General features: G+C 40.1%; 1 protein-coding gene across 2 annotated transcripts in view; it reads left to right on the top strand.

Annotated features, from left to right (window-relative positions):
* The first annotated feature begins 2,842 nt into the window (after positions 1-2,842).
* The window catches only part of Adam10 (ADAM metallopeptidase domain 10), a 141,773-nt gene continuing 126,363 nt past the window's right edge, over positions 2,843-18,252 (top strand). Inside the window, exon 1 of one of the 2 annotated variants that reach the window (XM_074066064.1) lies at positions 2,843-3,141. In XM_074066064.1, the coding sequence (XP_073922165.1) occupies positions 3,087-3,141 (55 nt within the window). In that variant the 5' untranslated portion in view covers positions 2,843-3,086. The remainder of the gene's footprint in view (positions 3,142-18,252) is intronic. The other variant, XM_020168723.2, reaches the window with a different exon arrangement.

Genomic DNA, 18,252 nt, shown 5'->3' with positions numbered 1-18,252 from the left:
GAGCCACACATTCAGCCCAACTTCTTTAATACTTGTAGCAATCTTCTGAAGAAGGTAGTGCTATTCTCTCCATTGTAAAGATTAGGAAACAGATAACAGGGGTCCTTATATTACCCAAGGTCACATGGTTACAAAGTGGTGCAACTGAGATATAGGTATGGGGCTTGGGGCACAGGTCCAGGAAAAGCATTGATTCTGGGCAAAGCATTGGGATAGAATTCAGAAAGAGACAGACCCAGGCTTTGTTTTCATAGAGTTTATAGCTCAGTGAGTCATAGAACTATGAGGGCAGTAAGAAATAATCATGCAAGCAAAGAATGAGAAAATAAAAAGCCAAGGAACAATAACATTTAAGGGGTGAAGAGAAGAAAAAGTCCCAGGGAAGAGATGTAGAGGTAACTGTAGTTCAAAGTAAGGATTTGGAGAGAGCAAGGTTTTGAGAAATATTTGAGGAAGGAGTTTTTCTTTTTCTTTCCTTTTTTTTTGGTGGTACTAGAGTTTAAACTCAGGGCCTTATGCTTGCTAGGTAGGAGCTCTACCACTCCAGTGAATTTGCCAGCTGCAAGGAATTTTGATTGATTGATTTAATTGCACTGAGGGATTTAATTGTGGTATTTACTAAGGTTCTTACAATGTATCAAATACATCATACTTGTATTCACCCTCTTGATCACTCTCCTTTAATCTCTCCTCCCCCATTCCTGGAAGTTTCAACAGGTCTCACTTACATATATGTGTACACAGTATTTGCAACATGTTCATCCTCCCTTTCCCAACATCCTCCCCCTGCCCACTGGTACCAATCCCCCAGACAGAACCTGTTCTGCCCTCCTGTTCTCTGATTTTGTAAAAGAAAAAAAAAAAAGACATTTTTGTTTGTTTAAAATGGTTCTAAGGGAGTTTCCTTGTGATATTTCCAGGTATATATGTATTATAACCTGGGGTACATTCCCACCATTTTTCTCCTTTCTACCTTAGTCCCCTTCTTATGGTGATTTCAATAGGTTTAAAAATTCTATATTCATTCTTGTATAGAAAATAATCAACCATATTCACCTTCTTAACTACCTTCTTTCACCCCACCCCGTAATTTGTGACCTCCCCTTAGAGTGGACCTGTTTTTCATAATATTGCTGTATTTGTATTCGGTCTGAGGGAGTTTTTCTTAAGCAAAGAGTGTTAATTGAGTGTTAACAGACCTTTGATGGCTCTAGCAAGAGTATTTTTAGGAATTAACAGAGATGGCACCAAATTGCTGTGGATGGAGGTGAGGTTTGAAAGCAGGACCAGTATATGAGACACTGGAGTAAGGGAGGTAAGAAATTGATTGTGTGAACCAGAGTAACAGCAGTGAAAAAGGAAGTCGAAAGATCCTTCTTTTTAGGGAAGAATCAATATGACTTGATGACTGGTTATGACAATGGTGACAATGGAAGAAGAATCTAAGATGATTCCACTCTCATCACTGGTTCTGGGGAGAATGAAGGTGCCATTATCAGAGATAAGAAGTTGAATATATTGAGTTTGGCATGACAATGGGACATCCAGCAGGCAGTTTAGTAGGAATTAGAAATTTAAAATGTAACTGTTGAAATGCTTACCAGGATTGGTCTAAATCTGGACAACTTTCCCCTAGTATTGTTTGTTCAGTATACCATATATGGCCATTGGCTTACTGGCTAAAGTTCTTCCTATAACTTAAGGATAATCTGTGGGTAATATAGCTCAGCGGTAGAGCAGTTGTGGAGGTCCTGGGCCAATCTCCAGCACTGGTAAAAACAAACAGAAAACCCTTGAGGGGCTGGAGGCATGGCTCATGGCTCAAGTGGTAGAGTACTTGCTTAACAAGTGCAAGACCCAGTCCCAGTTTAAAAAAAAAAAAAAAGAAACATACTCTTGACTTAATGGTAATAAATTGTATAAAATATACGGGGTAAAGTATAGGAGTTCCAATTTATTATTAGCATTAACAATATTAGTACTTACATCCCCTAACTGACTTATTTAAACAGGATGCTAGATAGATGAAGAATATCTAGTTAAATGCCATCAAGAAGTTCCAGTTCAGGAAATAGGAGTGTAACGAATCAACGTGAGTCTCCGAGAAAACAAACACGAGCTTTGTAGAAGTTGGAGTGAAGGCAGCAGATATTGGAGGTTCTCTTCACAGACGGGCAGAGTTTTCAAGGGTACATTTTCTGGACTGGAGGTTTAACAATGTTGTAAAAAGGACCGTGTAGCTTTTACAATGGCTAAGGCCTAGTTTGTGACAGCAAACTCAGGGAAATGTGCATGGTGCACGGTGTCTTTCTTTTCTGCTGTTTGAAGGATCTTTACATTTACGTTACCATCACTGTCGCCGCTATAATTACCGCTGGCTTGGACTGGGTTTGTTAACTTGGTAGCTGTTGTGCGTTACGAGAGGCAGGACAAGAAAAAACAAAAACCTCTGTTTCTGGCGAAGTTAAGAAGTGGAAGCGGTCCCCCTTGCAGCCTCGCGCTCGCGATTTAGCCAAGGGACAATCCCGTGCAGCCGTCAAACCGATGGGAGCCTTCGCACCTCAAGGAACGCTCCCGCCCGGGGGCGGGACCAGGGCAAGCCCCGCCCCGCCCCGCCCCCGAAGCCCAATCCCAGCTCTCCACCGGCGGACAGGAAGCGGCGGCGGGCATGGCAGCCCGGGAACCCGTCCTCGTGCGCATGCGCGCGCCCTTGGGACGCCTCGGGGAGGGGGAGGGCGAGACTTAGGGGCGCGGCTCTGCTTGCTTGTTGGGTGCCCGCGCATCACGTGGTGAGGAAGGAGGCGGAGGGCTGGGGCTCCGGGGAGGGGGAAGAGAAGAGGCAAGGAGCGAGGGAAGGGAAGCGGGGAAGGGAGGAAGGAAACGAACGAGGGGGAGGGAGATCCCTGTTTTGGTGGAGCTGGGAGTGTTGCTGGCCCCTGAAGTGGAGCGAGAGGGAGGTGCTTCGCCGTTTCTCCTGCCGGGGGAGGTCCCGGCTTCCCGCGGAGGCTCCGGACCAAGCCCCTTCTGCTCCCACCGGATCGATGTGCTGCTGTTAACCCGTGAGGAGGCGGCGGCGGCAACGGAAGATGGTGTTCCTAAGAGTGTTAATTCTGCTCCTGTCCTGGGCGGCGGGGCTGGGAGGTGAGGCACGACCCCGAGTGATACCGCGGACCTCGCGGCAGAGCGGTGGCCGGGCCGAGCGGAGCTCAGGCGCGCGGCGCCGCACGGCGGGCGCGACAGTCAGCCCGACCGGCCGGCGGCGCCACTCGGGCGCGCCGCTCTTCCCACTCGCTATTGTCCCCCGCGCGGCGACCGCGTTCCCTTCGGTGGCGGGCAGAGGAGGCTCTGAGCCTCCGGCGAGGCCTTCCCCGCCCCCCCTTCCCGGTGGCACGAGAGGCGGGAGTCGCCTCCCGGAGGAGCGAAGTCGGGAGCTTGGGGTCTCCGGGCGGGAGCCCAGGCCGGCGGCGCATCCTTCCTGCCGGCTCGGCGGGCGCGGGCGCAGGCTGCTGTCGCGGACTGGCGGTGCTGGCCGCCCTTGCTCGGCGCTCGCTCGCTCACCTTCCTCCCCAACCCCCAGCCCCCAGCCCCGATTCTTGAGCCCGCTCCGCCGCGCAGACTCGTGGAAGTTGTGATGTCTGCGGCCCGGCTCGAGTGTTGTTCTTTACGGAGCGTGGCGGTCCAGACGGTCCCGATCTGCAGTGGGGCTGCCCGGGAGGGGCTGGCAGTCGCTCCTGTTGTCCCACCACAGTGGTTCCAGCTCCTCACTGCCGGGGCCTGAGCGTCCCGGTGATGGGACGGAGCGCTGGAGGGTGTGCTTGTGTTCCGTGAACACTTTCTGTCGCCCGAGGGAGAAGGGCCGGTTCTGAATGTTCTTTGATCTCTTGGCTGCTTTGGGTCTCCAGAGTAGAAGAACGGACCCTGGGTGACCCAACTTGCAGTGTTCTTCAACTCTCAAGTGAAGTACACCTACAGTGTAGTCCGTGGGTTGTCTAGGCAATGCCCTTCCTCCCCCATGCAAATTGGAGTTAGACTTGCTCCAACTGTATAATTTCTCTGTGACTCGAGTTTTGAAGACGATTTTTATTTCCACTGTGTCCTGAGACTAGTTGCATTATTTGGTTCTTGTGCACAATACTTTCCTTAAGCTTTTTGACTTGCCCCAAAGTATACTAAAAAATCTAAGAGTGTGCTTAAAAGCATTGAATTGAACATTTTTGAGGAATGCTTTGGATGAGTGGCAGTACGTAGCCTAATTTGGTCATTTGCAAAATAATCTGAATAGTTCAAGTAGCGCATTGTTCCTGTTCTTTCCTTTGTCCCTTTGACTTGTACTGCTGGGCCAAGCATATTTCTGTCCTGTGTTCAACTTAGTCTGAGGGTGGTACTGTGTAGGCAGACTTCTGTTTTAGTTTGTAGTGTAAACTTGTTAGATACACATTTTAGATTAAGAGCTGCTCATAGATGTTTAGTTTTAAAAGGATCAAGGTTGGAGACCCTCTGTAAGGGCCCTTTCCTTTTAACATTTGTATTTCTGTTACAAATGAGGCTTTCCAGTACTTGTCTGGCTGTTTTCACTTTGTGTGATTATAGTCACGGTTTAGACCCTGTTCTCTATAAGATAATAAAGAGTAAGCCAAACACAGGAGAAACTTTAAATGACTGATGCGTAGTTATATATAAATGCTCTTTATTAAAGGATGAAAACAGAAACGGAAACTGAAGTAGTTTGATGTTTGAAAAAGAGTAAATTAACAGGATAATGTGTGGGTTAAGATCCTTATACAGAAATTTTCTAAACTCAGAATGCCAATGTCCTTTATTGCATTAAACATTGGTTAAAATGTCAATTTTTGATGTTTTTGTTAAGCAGAACTTTTTCAAAAAATACAAGAGAAAATTTTCATTTTAAAATCAGCATCAAGATTGTATTTTTATTTTTGGTGGTGGCGGGGTGGAAGGGTGGGGGGTTGTGTGAACTCAGGGCCTTGAACTTGCTAGGCAAGCACTTGAGCTATGCCCCATGCTCTTAAAATTTCGAGGACATGGATGTATTTGCAATTTTATTGTACTATATACTATTTTTGTCTGTTAATCCAAGCCAAATATGTTTAAGTTTATATGATGGTTTGCAGACTAACGTACATTCTTGTTGAATATATAGTGGTCTTAGCCTACGAGATGAATGTTTTATGCAAGATACGAGAAGTTGTAGAAATACAGATTTTACTTTGAAGTATAAATCATTTTTCTGGTACTTAATCAACTCTGTTAGTTTGTGTGAATTTTTTCTTACTGTATGTATGTCTGGGATGGGAAGCTGCAAAGGAGAAAGAAAGTATTTAGAATTCTAAAACAAACAACTTTCCTAACTATGTCCATTCTAGCACAAGTCACATCCTCTGTTATATTTGTAAGAAGATACCATAACATTTCTAGAGTTTGCAAAGTGTCTACATGTACATGTGCTTAAGTATATACACAAATTGCTTTTCTTTATTATTGGTAACTGTGTTAGAAATTCATTGGAAATACTCTGATTGGCTAAAGGTGAAGGAATTTTTCCTGTATGTGTGCATATTTCTTTTTGAGAGTAGGTCTAGCCATTTTTCCAGACTGCTCTTGAGCTCCTAGAGCTCAAGTGTTTTGCTGTTGTTGTTTATTTTGTTTTCTTGTAGTGCTGGGGATCAAACCATTAGTCTTGCTCATTCCAGGCAAGCACTCTACCACTGAGCTACATTCCCAGCCCTTCCTAGTCTCAAATTATCCTCCTCTCTTTCTAGTAGTTGGGACTAGAGGTACCCACCTCTTGGTAGAGCTGAATGTTACATTTTAATACAGAAATGTGGGGGCATTAATGTCTTATTTAATTTTTAAAATTGCTTAGTGTGATTGAGAAGTCAAAAGGTATTTTAGTTGTATCAATAGATTCTACAATATGTTTTGCTGAAGTCATGTATGAAAAGAATATTGGAGTGTGACATGTTTTTTATATTTAAAATTCTGGTAAACACTATAGAAATAAGCTTTCTGGAAGTTTAGCCAAAAAGTATTAAATCTTAAACTGAGACTTTTCCCCTAACTTCTAACAGCAAATAAGAATCTCTGAGATTAAGAGACTGCCTAACAGTCCTTGCCTTCAAGGAGTTCTTTCTATCGTTTTAACTAGAGATTGAGAGGCCTTAATAAGACCCATTTCAAGCCATTTCCTACATTAACAGTATCTTCTCTGTTTATGTACAGGATTTCTGTTGGCAGGGGCTGAGGGAATTGGGGCATGGCAAGCACTGCTGAGTGTGTGTGTGTGTGTGTGTGTGTGTTCCTGGGGTCTGAACTCAGAGCACTTCAAACTTGCAAAGCAAGTGCTCTACCCCTTGAGGCACACCTCCACTCCATTTTTGCTCTGATTATTTTGGAGATGTGGTCTCTTGAACCATGCCTGGTCTGCCCTCAAAGCCTCCATCCTCCTGATCTCAGCCTCCCAAGTAGCTAGGTTTACAGGCTTGAGCCAATGGTGCCTGGTCTTTACTGCTGATTTCAGTAACTTGTTTAAGACCTTTGCAGATATACATTATCTTACCTCTTAAACTTTTCTGAGGACCTGAAGAGTTGAGTGGGCAGGGGGTTTAAGAGACACTTCTCTTATAAGTATTGTACATCTGATAACAGTGTTAGGAGTTTCACGTTTCTGTATTTATAGACAGAGGTGATTATTTACAATTGAACAAATGGAGGCCTGACAGATAATTTTTTTAGCCTCATCCACGGCTAAGTGAAATTTCAAAGCCTAAATTTTTATTTATTTATTTTGATGATACTAGGGTTTGAACTCAGGGCCTCAAGCTTGCTAGGCAGGCACTCTACTACTGGAGCCATTCCACTAGCCCTTTTGGGTTGCGTATTTTTGAGATAGGGTCTCGCTTTTTGCTAGTGCCAGTCTGGACCTCGATCCTCCTATTGTGCTTCCCTGTGTAGCAGGATGACAGGCACGTGCCACCACATCCAGCCATTGGGGGAGACAGCACTGGTCTGGTCCCTAATGTTGATTCTCCTGATCTCTGCTCCTGGTAGCTAGGATTACAGACTTGAGCCTGGCAGTAACTGACCTCTTTAAAGTGGACAGGTGTTGAGTAGTCACTGTAGTCTCCATCATTCCTGCTGATATTGGTGTGTGGCCTGCTCTGGTTATTTTTGTTACCAGCCTGGGTTCTGTGGGAATGTTGTTTGCATCTGCCTCATTTTGCATAGATGGCATCAACTTTTAAAAATTTGGTTAATGAAAACCATAGCATATATAATACTTTCATCCAGCACAAGGTTATTAGAATGTGTGTGTGTGTGTGTGTGTGTGTGTGTGTGTGTGTGTGTGTGTGTGTGTGGTGGTGAGGGTCTTTCACATGCTAGGCAAGTGCTATTGATCAAGCTAGTGCTGTGCTATTGATCTTCACATTTTCATTATACATATTGAACTTCCATAATCTGGAAATTCAGACAATTTGGGTTTCAGGTTTTCAGGTAAGGGATATTCACCTTAGAGTCTGTGCAGATATTCCAAAATCTGAAAACTTCAGGTCCCAAATATTATGGATAAAGGATCCTCAATCTGTAGAAAAAGTTTGAAGATCTTTAAGAAAGAGTGGTTATAATCTCACCATATCTCTATCTCAGTGAGCAAATAAACCATTTTCTTTTTTGTGAGATGGGAACCACAGAAAAAATTAGTTGATAGCCATGTAATAAAAACCAACTTAGCCTTTTTTCCTTTGGGATAAAAACAAAAATTCTGTTTTTTAAATTTTTTTTTTTTGGCAGTAATGGGGTTTGAACTCAGGGCTTCACACTTGCTAGGCAGGTGCTCTACCGCTTGAGCCACTCCACCAGCCCCTTTTTTTTTTTTTTTTTTTGCATTGGGTATTTTTGAGATTGGGTCTCATGAACTGTTTACCCCACCTGGCTTTGAACGATTATCCCCCCCATCTCTGCCATCTGAGTAGCTAGGATTACAGGCATGAACCAGTGGTACCTGGCTTGAACTCTGCTTTTGAAATTAAGAAAATGAAACAGGACAATAAGTTCCATTAGTAAGCCATATTTTTCTAGCATTGTTTGGAGTGGACAGGTTCAGATAGGAGAAGTGCATGACAAGTCTCTGGGAAAAGACTTCAAATTTTGCCTGTTTTTGATAGAAATTTTTTTCTAAAACATTTTCTAAAATTGAATGTTTACTGTCTTAAAACAGATTGAATTTACTCTTTTCTTGAAGGAGGTTTAGTATGAAAAAACTTATTTTGGGGGGCTATATTGTCATTTCTGTTTTTTATTTTCCTAGAAACTATTGGTACGGCATGGTAGTTATCATTTTTCTTTTCTAAATTTATTCCAGTTGTGCTTTTTTTAGTTTTGTATATAGCTTTAGCAATATTCTTAACTTCTTGGTCACATTTTCTGGCTTTCTGAAGATGACATCTTCAGAAGATGACATCTGAAGATGTCACCTCATTAGTTTCTAATATTTTTTTCTGAGGGAAAACTAATCATACTTGACACACTTGCATGCAAAGTGGAGTAAATTTCTGAGTTTTTTAGCCTCTTTTTTTTTTGAATGCATTTTTTTCTTTGTAGAGTTTAGTGTTGAGGTTGTTTTATTTACTTTCTGAACAATTGGGATGATGATGTACTAATGTGTTTGCTAGTGAAAGTGAGGCAGGGCAGAATGGAGAGTTTAAAAAATGGATGAATAATGTGGAAGACATAGCAAATGGAGTATAAACTCATTTAGTTGCAGGTGGATCTTGTTCTAGATCTGAATCATGAGAACTCTGGATTTAAACTAATGTACTAGGTTATTGGTATTAAACATACTCTAAAGTGTCCAATTCCTTATAGAAAAGTAAATTAGAAATTAAGAAAAAGTATTCTCTTTACTTAAAGCAAACTGTAAAAAATACAGAAGTTCCTGATTCTGCGTATGTTTTATTTTTAGTTTGCAATAAGTACCTGTGTTATGATAACAGTATGCTCTAGTTTTGATTTTTTTTTTTAAATTTATATTACGGTTTCTTACCTGTTTTTGGTGCCAGGGATTGAACCCAGGGCCTTAGGCTCTTCCACTGGTCTTATAATTATATTAATGCCTAGAAAAATTTTGCTTGTTTTTTTAAGACAGGGTCTCACTATATTGCCTGGACTGGTCTCAAACTTGTGGACTTAAGTACACGCATGTGTCACCATGTAAGGATATATTTTTGGAAGCTTCGCTTAAAATACACTCAAGTAGAAACAGTGTAGTTTCCATGTGGAGAGTATTGGGGAAGTATGGTAAGGGCAGTCATTGGCCATAGTTACTGACAGTTTCAGCGAGAGGCTCATGTGAACTCTAATTGGGGGAGATAAATTGTGAATGGGAAAGGCTGTGGGCAGAGAAACTCATTGTGGTTTCAAATTTGAGCCTCAAGCTTAAAATCACAGAGCGCACACTCTAAATTGTAGGAATTGATTCACATTTGCTCTTCTTTTTACATGGTCAACTATGCGACAAACTTAGGTAAAAAGCTAGGTTTTTTCTTGAAGGAGGAATTGATTTATTTAATGGTTGTTAATAATTCTTCCAAGCAACTCTTACAAAGTCTGCTTATTCAGAAATAAAAAACTAGCAATGTTAATTCTCACTAATCCAGCTGTCAATTTTTATACTAGGGAAAAGGAAACAATATTAAGGATAAGTGGAAAACTGATAATCCCATCAGGTGGATTCCTACAAGGGCAGCAACATTGCTTTCCTACAGTGTGAAGGCCTTGTCTTAGTACTCATGGACATAGTTCTGACTATGGTAGGTAGGTGGTAGCAAACCAGCAATATGGAGAACAGGCTCAGGGAATGTACTCTTCCTTTGCTACTGAGTGAATTCATTCTGTTTAGTGAGACCATTGCTGTTTAGACTTCAGAGATTATTTGGTAGGAGTCATAAAGCTACAATTTTGAGAAAAAAAGTAAAATATACTGGATTTATCAGAGTAGATGAAATGCCAAGACATAAAAAAAGTTTCAGTTCCATAGTGTAGTTGCAGACAAATGAGAATCCATTAAGCTCCAGGGCCAGGATTTTGAGGGAAAAGGGGTAAGATACTTGCAGATTTTCTTGCCCAGCATGAATTGTACATGACAGGAAATAAGGAGAAATACTGATGGGCCACTGCAACTGGGTCTTTTTATTTAGGTTTCTGGCCATGATTACTATGTGGTAGAATGTTATGGAATGTTGGTTAGTGTTTACATTGAGGAGTTGGCATATGATACAGTAAGGAATAAATTAGCTGCTTAATTTTGGTGATTGAACCTTGGATTAGAACAGTTATTGTAGAAATAAAGACAGAAAAAGAAATAGCATGAAAGAAAAACTGGTAAAACTTGGCATATGTTTAATTTGAGGCTTACAAAATTTATTGAGAGCTCACTGTGTTGAATTTAGATCTTAGAGGTTTTTACATTGGAGAGAGCGTGGTTCATAAAACTTTGAAGAGCTTAGTCTTTGAAGTTGAAAATGCCTAAGATGTTGAGTCTAGATAGAAGGTTATGAGTTGGGATGCATGTCAGAGTCTGGGATTTTATCCTACTTGCATGCTCATACTTAGAGACTGTTTAAAACTTTGTATAGACCTTCAATAATTTATGGCTAGTTATTTGGGAAGCACTGCTCTGTATAGCTGCATAATAGAAGTTTAGTGAATTTGGAGTGAAAGGGAGAAAACACTAACTAGTTGGGTTTTTTTAAACTTAGTTGGAATCGGGCTCCAGTTGGACTATGCTTGGTTCTTGATTAAATGTGAATTGTGAACTTCCTATTACAGAGACAAGTTGGGGAAATGATGTGATTTTTGTATTTTAGGCAAATGGGCATGTACACTTTGTGGAGCAAAGTTTTTTTCTATTAATCTTTTCTTCCATTGATGATAGCAAGACACACACACACACACACACACACACATACACACACACACACAAATATTTGAACTTTGGATTTAGCTTTCAAAAGAATATAGACAGGATCCTGTATTTAGGAATTGATGAGTTACTAATTTACTACTTTTTTCATAATTATTAAATGGGATAGTTTGTAAGTGTTACAGAGACTTTAAAATGCTATATAAATGTTATTTAAATTAAATTGTATCCAGGTCTACTTTCGTTTAGGATCTATTAGTTACAAGATAAAGATAAAGTCTGTATTTAGTACTGAAATACCAGGTCATCATTAGTAAACATTAGAAAATAGAAGTTGAAAAGTTCTGTAGTTCCTCATCCAACACTGTGTTAGCACTTCATTTTTGTTTTATTGAGTCAGGATCTCACTGTGTAGCCCAGGCTGGCCTTGAACTTGTAATTCTCCTGCCTCAGACTTCTGAGTGCTGGGATACAGGCATGGTCCACCACATGTGGCTTTATTACTTTTTAGTATTAATTTTTTAGCCTTTTAAAATGCCTATTATGAATTTACATCATAGTATTTATACTATTTTTGATTTATTTTTTAAAGTTGAGTTTATTAGGGAAATATGAGAAGCATAGACATCCCAAGTGTCAGAAAGAAAACTCTGAAAATGTCCCTTCAAGCCAAATAGGGGCCTGGCCTTGACCTTCTCAAAACAAGAAACTGGTGGGTTAACAAGGACATCTCTGGCAGCCACATTGCCAGGAAGTGAGTATCTTAATCAGGACTTTCACCCACCTCCCACCACAGGTGGAGAGGAGACAAAGACTGTTGACAGAATCAATGCAGAGGCAATGAGAGCTGTAAGGAAAAACAGAGAGGAGAGTGAGAAGTAGGGAGGACCTTAACAAAGAGTCCCACGCTCTTGGTTTTGAACAGCTCAAATACATTGACAAGTAGTTCCATAAAGTGTTACTGAAAAGGTCAGACACTTAGTGATGTGTCCAAGAGTTCCCGTGGACTTCTCCCCCTGTGCCAAAATCACACTTGCAGATATACATGGCAGAGCCCAAAAGCCACACTTTGGAAAAAAGAGAAACAAGGAAAAGCCCTGTTGCTCTTTAAGGAGAGAAAGAGGAGCAGAAGGCTGCTGCTTTTCTCATGTGGCCTGTGTTCTGTACAGCATCTTCCCAGCAGCAGCATGGTCCCTTTCTAGGTGAGCATCTTACCTTTTGTCACCCAGGCTTAAATGTACTCTATTCTGCTCAAGGGCTGTCAGTTTCTCATTTAGTGTTTCGATGACATATCTGACAGAGTTGAGAAAGTCCTTGATTTTCTTTCTCTCTCTCTCTTTTTTTTTTGGCAGTATTGGGGTTTGAACTCAGGGTCTTCACCCTGAGCTACTCCATCAGCCCTTTTTTTTGTGAAGGGTGTTTTTGAGATAGCATCTCAAGAACTGTTTGCCCAGGCTGGCTTCCAATTGTGATCCTTCTGATCTGTGCCTCCTTAGTAGCTAGGATTACAGGTGTGAGCCACTGACCCCTGGCCATCCATGGTTTTCTTGATGCTGCTGGTAATGACCTTACTGTACTCCTGGGTCGCCCAGTCCTGGTGAATCTCCCGCTGCACTGGATCCTCTTGTCTCGCCCTGGTGGCCACCTCAGGGACAGCGACTGCCTATACTATTTTTAAATGATTATTCATTGTGACATTTCCATACATGCGTATAAAGTACTTTGATCAAATTTATCCCCTCTTATTACTCTTTCATATCCCTTCTTCCCTCCTATTTAGTCAATTTGCATCCTTTAAGAAAAATGATGTGTTAATTGAAGTGTGCATGCAAAGCAGACACAGGTATTTATAAGTGGTAAAAAGTGAAATCCTGTCACTCCTGTTGGTACTATATATATTTTTTTATCTCATAAGTTCTAATGCTTTGACTTCAGTCTGCTTTATAGTTAATTAACTGATTTGTGTCTTTACTAGAATGGTTAGTCTGTGTGTTTTTTTTATTTTAACTTTTTTTTGGCAGTACTGTGTTTTGAACTCAGGACCTTGTGCTTGCTAGGACTGTGCCATACTTCTAGCCCAGTCTGTGTGTTTTAGAATCCAGCAGAGTGTCTTGCTCATGTCAAGATTTATAATAAATATGTTTTACTAAAACCACAGAATTGTTAAATATGTTGCTTGTTAAGTAAACTGGACTTGGGAGAACATGTTATTTAGCCATTTTCATTTAAAAGAGGTTGTATTCTTAGTGAAGCAGCATTGAAAGTACTGTTTGTCACCTGTATTGGAGAAATAGTCTCATATGAAACTAAATTTCATAATGATTTTTGTTAAAATTGGAATATTCTTATAGTAAATTAAAAAGTTCCCCACCATTAGTGCAGTGTATTATTAGATAAGGGTTAGGTTATGCTGCCACCTTTGGAGCTAGGTAGTCATGCATGCTTATAAATTGGTTCTGAAATCAGGATTTAATTTTCATTGAAGGGTTATAGTCTTCCTGGTAACCTATTAAATTCGTTTTTTACCTAGACTCTTCTAGGGTCCTTAGGAAGAGTAGACCACTTGATGTGGGGAGTCCTTTTTCTTTGGGTGTAGAGCAAGCTTTGGAGCAGTGATTCTCAACCAGGAGGCAGAAGCAGATGTTTTGGGGAGAAACTGGAGCAGGGTAAGGTAATGAGTGTGAGTTTAGAGGAGACACAGAGTGTGGGGTAAATAGATGTAGTAGAGTGGTGGCTGGAACTTTTTTAAAGATTAAAAAGTTTTAACTTTATTAGCATATACTAATTGTACAAAGGGTTTCATTGCGATATTTCCATACACAGATGATACTTTGATCAAATTCACCCCCTCTAGCTGAGCACTGTGGCTCACTCTGGTAATCCTAGCTACTTGGGAGGCTGAGATTGGGAGGATCATGGTTTGAGGCCCAGCCCGGGCAAATAGTTTACAAGACCCTGTTTCCAAAATGAGCAAAGTGAACCTGGAGGTATGGCTGAAGCAGTATAGTGCCTGCTTTGCAAGCACGAAGCTCTGAGTTCAAATCTTCATTCCACTAAAAAAAAAATATTCACCCCCTATTACTCTTTCTTATCTTTCACCCTGGCAGATCTTTTTGTGTGAGTGGGAGAGTAATGTAGATAGGTTGATATCCACAGTTACTATTGGTACTTGTGTCTGTATTTATTTGAAATTGTACAAAAAGAATTTCAAGTCAGCATAGAAATTTAAATTATGTACATGATTCCATTTTTGACTTTTAAATTTTATTTCAAAAGTGTGTGGTAAAAATTTGATACATTCAGTAGATTTTAATCATTCATGTTTTGTGCCCTATGTGGTTGATTTAGTCCGTAATTTATGAAAGAGCTACTTTCATTTGAGTCAGCTAGCTTTATTATTTTTATATTTTAGAGCCTAGCCTATCTCAAAAAGTGGGTGTGTTGAAACATGCTTATAGTTGTAGACACACCCTTCTATCTTGAACTTTAACTTGTAACTGTGAAGTGTAGGTATTTGCTTATAGAAGATGATTTGACTCTCTGAGGGAATAGATACTGGCTTAAGTTTGAAGTCACATTGTAGAAGCAGCTTATCCAAGAGTGCATTAAAGACACTAAGTCTGTTGCTGAAATATAGGGCATGATAGTTTCTGGAGGGTTACTTTTGTTTTACTGGAGAAGTTTTGTTAGTGGTATTTAGTGCTTTGAGATCAGAGTGAATATAGATTAGGCATAAAAAGCTTTGGTCAACAGTATGATACTTAAGGTACCGTTGATGACTCAAATAAAAAGGAATACGCTTGTATGTTGGGGAAAATGCTCTTGGTTCTTAATTTTGAAATTAGACAAGTGAAATATCTGTTGGATATGATTTCAAGTGATGTTTTTTTGAAGAATGGAAATGTGCCAGCTTTTGCTATTCATTCATTACACATCCTCTCATTTATTGTAATTGAGTTTTCCTGTAAATAGGAAGATTTGCAATGTCAAAACATTTTTGCAGATTTTCTTCTACCATCCCTAAGACTGTAGAATCTACTTTGTTAAGTGATGTTGCTATTTCACTCAAAGATGGTAATTGACCCACTATCAGTGGGCTATGCTCTGTTTTTTTCTCCCTGATGTTAATGAAATTTGAACTGTTTTTTGCTCTATTTTTCTGTCTAATTTAGATTGGAACAGAAGAGTCTAAGTTTTAGAATGAAGGGTTGAGCAGGAATCTTTTACTTAGAAGGGTTCCACGGAAGTAAGATGCTGCCTGTTCTTGGGATATAGAAAATAATCATAGTGGTTAGTATTAATGGGGTACTTATACTTTGTCTACCACTGTTTTTAGGACATTTTATGTATTTTCTATAAAAATACACTTATAAAGTATACATACATGTATATGTATTTTACTTTAAAAAAATGGGTGCTAGGGATTGAACCCAGGGTCTTATGTATGCTAGGCAAGTGTTCTGCCACTGAGTTACAGCCCCAGCTCCATAGTTGGGTTCTTTGTAGATGTTTGTTTGTTTGCTTGCTTGTTTGTACCTCATACTGTCTTCAAATTTAGGATCCTCCTGCTTCAGCCTGTGATTACAGTGTTATTACAGGTGTGCACCACCACCAACAATTTTTTTTTTTTAGCTCAGGGCTTTGGACTTAGCAATTTCTTTTTAAATGTGAGAAAATGTTTGTAATTACAGGGAGAAAAACACTTTACAGAACATTACATGCAATACCATTTCAGTTTTGTCATAGATAAATTTATATATTCTTTCTTTGTTGGGGATGCTGGGATTGAACCCTGGGTCTCATGCATGCTATGCATGTGCTCTACCACTAAAGCTGCACCCCCTAGCCCCAACATATATATTCATTTTTTTTTTTTCCTTATGGGTTCTTGCTATATAGGCAGGCTGACTTCAAACTGGATTCTACTGCCTTAGTTTCCCAAAGTTGCTGGGACTATAGGCATATATCACCTGGTTTACATATTCTTTTTTTACTTTTTTATTTTTATTTACTTTCTTTGGTGGGATTGGGGTTTGAACTTGGGGCTTTGTGCTTGCAAAACAGGTGCTCTGCCACTTGAGCCACACCGCTAGTCCATTTTGTTCTGGTTGTTGTTTTGGAAATGGGTCTCAAGAACTATTTTCCTGGGTTGGCTTTAAGCCTTGACCTTCCTGATCTCAATCTCCCAAGTGGCTAGGATTACAGGCATGAGCCACCATCGCCCAGCTAGGAAAACTTTTCTTAAGGCAGATTATCTTTAGTAAATAAACTGGTGACTTTGAGAAAAATTATAAGAAATAATAAAACTATTCTCAAGTTGTAAATAGGGAGAACACCCCAAGCTAAATTAATTTTTTCCTACGTAGACCCTACTGGTTATTTTTCTACTAGTTTTAATGATAGCACTTTTTTTTTATATTGTTTAACTTTTTTCTTCAGTATTTTTTTTTTTTTTTAAAGACAGGATCTGGCCTTGAAGTTGTGATTCTCCTGGGGCTGGGATGTAGCTTGGTAAGTGGTGCAGCACTTGCTTAGCATGCACGAGGCCCTGGGTTTGATCCCCAGCACCAAAAAAGAAAAGATTAAAAAAAAAAAAAAGTTGTGATCCTCCTGCCTTAACCTCCCCATCATAGCCATTATAGGAATGCACCATCATAGCCATTTTAAAAAATATTCTTAATTTTTGGCAATATTGGGATTTGAACTCAGGCCTCGCAATTGCTAATCAAGCACTCTACCTCTTGAACCACCCCACCAGTCCTTTTTTGTGTTGAGTATCTTCAAGATAGAATCTTGTTAACTGTTTGCCTGGAATGGCTTCCAACCACCATCCTCCTGATCTCTGCCTCTTGGATAGCTAGGATTACAGACATGAGCCACCAGCACCTGGCTTTGGCTTATTTTTTGTTTTTAAGGTAGAGATGTCCAAATTTCCTTTGGGCTTTATAAGTATTAGATACCATTTGAGTTTAGTGTGTGCTTTGTGAAGGCCAAATTTCTGACACCTACAACTAAGGATGATAAAGTAGAATACTTTTGGTATGCTTTTCTGGGTAGGTAAAATAAAGTGACAGAAGAGAATGATGACGTTGACAGAATAAACTGCAGAGGAGAGCTATTTTATGTAGAAACAATGACACAATAACGTAACCTTGAGTTATCACATCATTATAACGTATTCCGATGGAGATTTGCGCTTTGCAAGCGCAAAGCTCAAGCGCAAAACTCCCAAGTTCAAATCCAGTCCCACCAAAAAAAAAAATAAATAAAAAAAGAATATATAAACCAGGTGATACATGCCTAAGGATGAGCCTGATCAAGAAAATGTTAAAGGAGGGAGTAGAATCAATAATGATTCAGATTGAAGGATATTTGATACATAGATAAACTTCAGTTTTCTGGAAGCTTTCCTGATGGGAAGCTGTCATTTTCAACTGGTCTCAGATTAGGAACATGTTATTCTGTACTCTGGGTTAAATGTACTTTTATTTTTACCCATTGTCAGGTACCATTGTGAGGTAACATCTGTTTCTCTATTGTTAAAGTGTTTACATGGGAACACTTCATCAGAAAGGATAAGTTAAGGTTGGCTTTTTGTGTGTGTGTGCGTGATTCTGGGGTTTCAAACCAGAGCTTTGTCCATGCTAGGCAACTGTTCTACCATTGAACTACATTCTTAGCCTAGTTGGCATACTTTGAGTTCTTCCTGTTACCTTCCCTGATGCCCATTTTGTTCTGCATGAGTAATATATAAAACAGTGATAAGAGAAACTCTAGGTCTGTGTTTAGAGCTAACAGTAGTTTCTCTTTATGGTTTTGTTTTTCACTCTTAAGACTTGTAGGCTGTTTTTTTTTTTTTTTTCTAGACGTATTTAATGCATATAAAGAACTTAAGGTAGAGGAAGAAAATCGTCATTAAGGGCCACAGATCACATGCTAACTGAAATGGCAGCATACTTACGGAAGAAGAAGTTTCTGTGTTTATGCTTTGTAGTTGCTTTCATAACCCTTGACATTGGAATGACATTTATATTTTTATCTCTAGCCCAGACCTCTCTGTCTTGAGTTTCAGACACCTTATCCCACCTGCCTGCTTGACATCTCCAATTAAGTGTTTAGTCTGTATCTCAAACTTGGAATGTCCAAAACCAAACCTCTGCTTCTCCTCACCTCTAACCTCTTTACCATAGTCTTTCCCATCTCAGTAAATGGAAGGTCCATTTTTAGTTGCTCAGGCCAGAAACTTTGAAACATCCTGATTCCTCTATTTCATACCCTGTGCACAAGAAATCTTGCACAAATCTTTGTCAGCT

Source organism: Castor canadensis, chromosome 2 (assembly GCF_047511655.1).
Source record: "Castor canadensis chromosome 2, mCasCan1.hap1v2, whole genome shotgun sequence".
Lineage (NCBI taxonomy): Eukaryota > Metazoa > Chordata > Mammalia > Rodentia > Castoridae > Castor > Castor canadensis.
The sequence above is the reverse complement of the archived record's forward strand: the minus strand, read 5'-3'. Positions and strand labels throughout refer to the sequence as shown.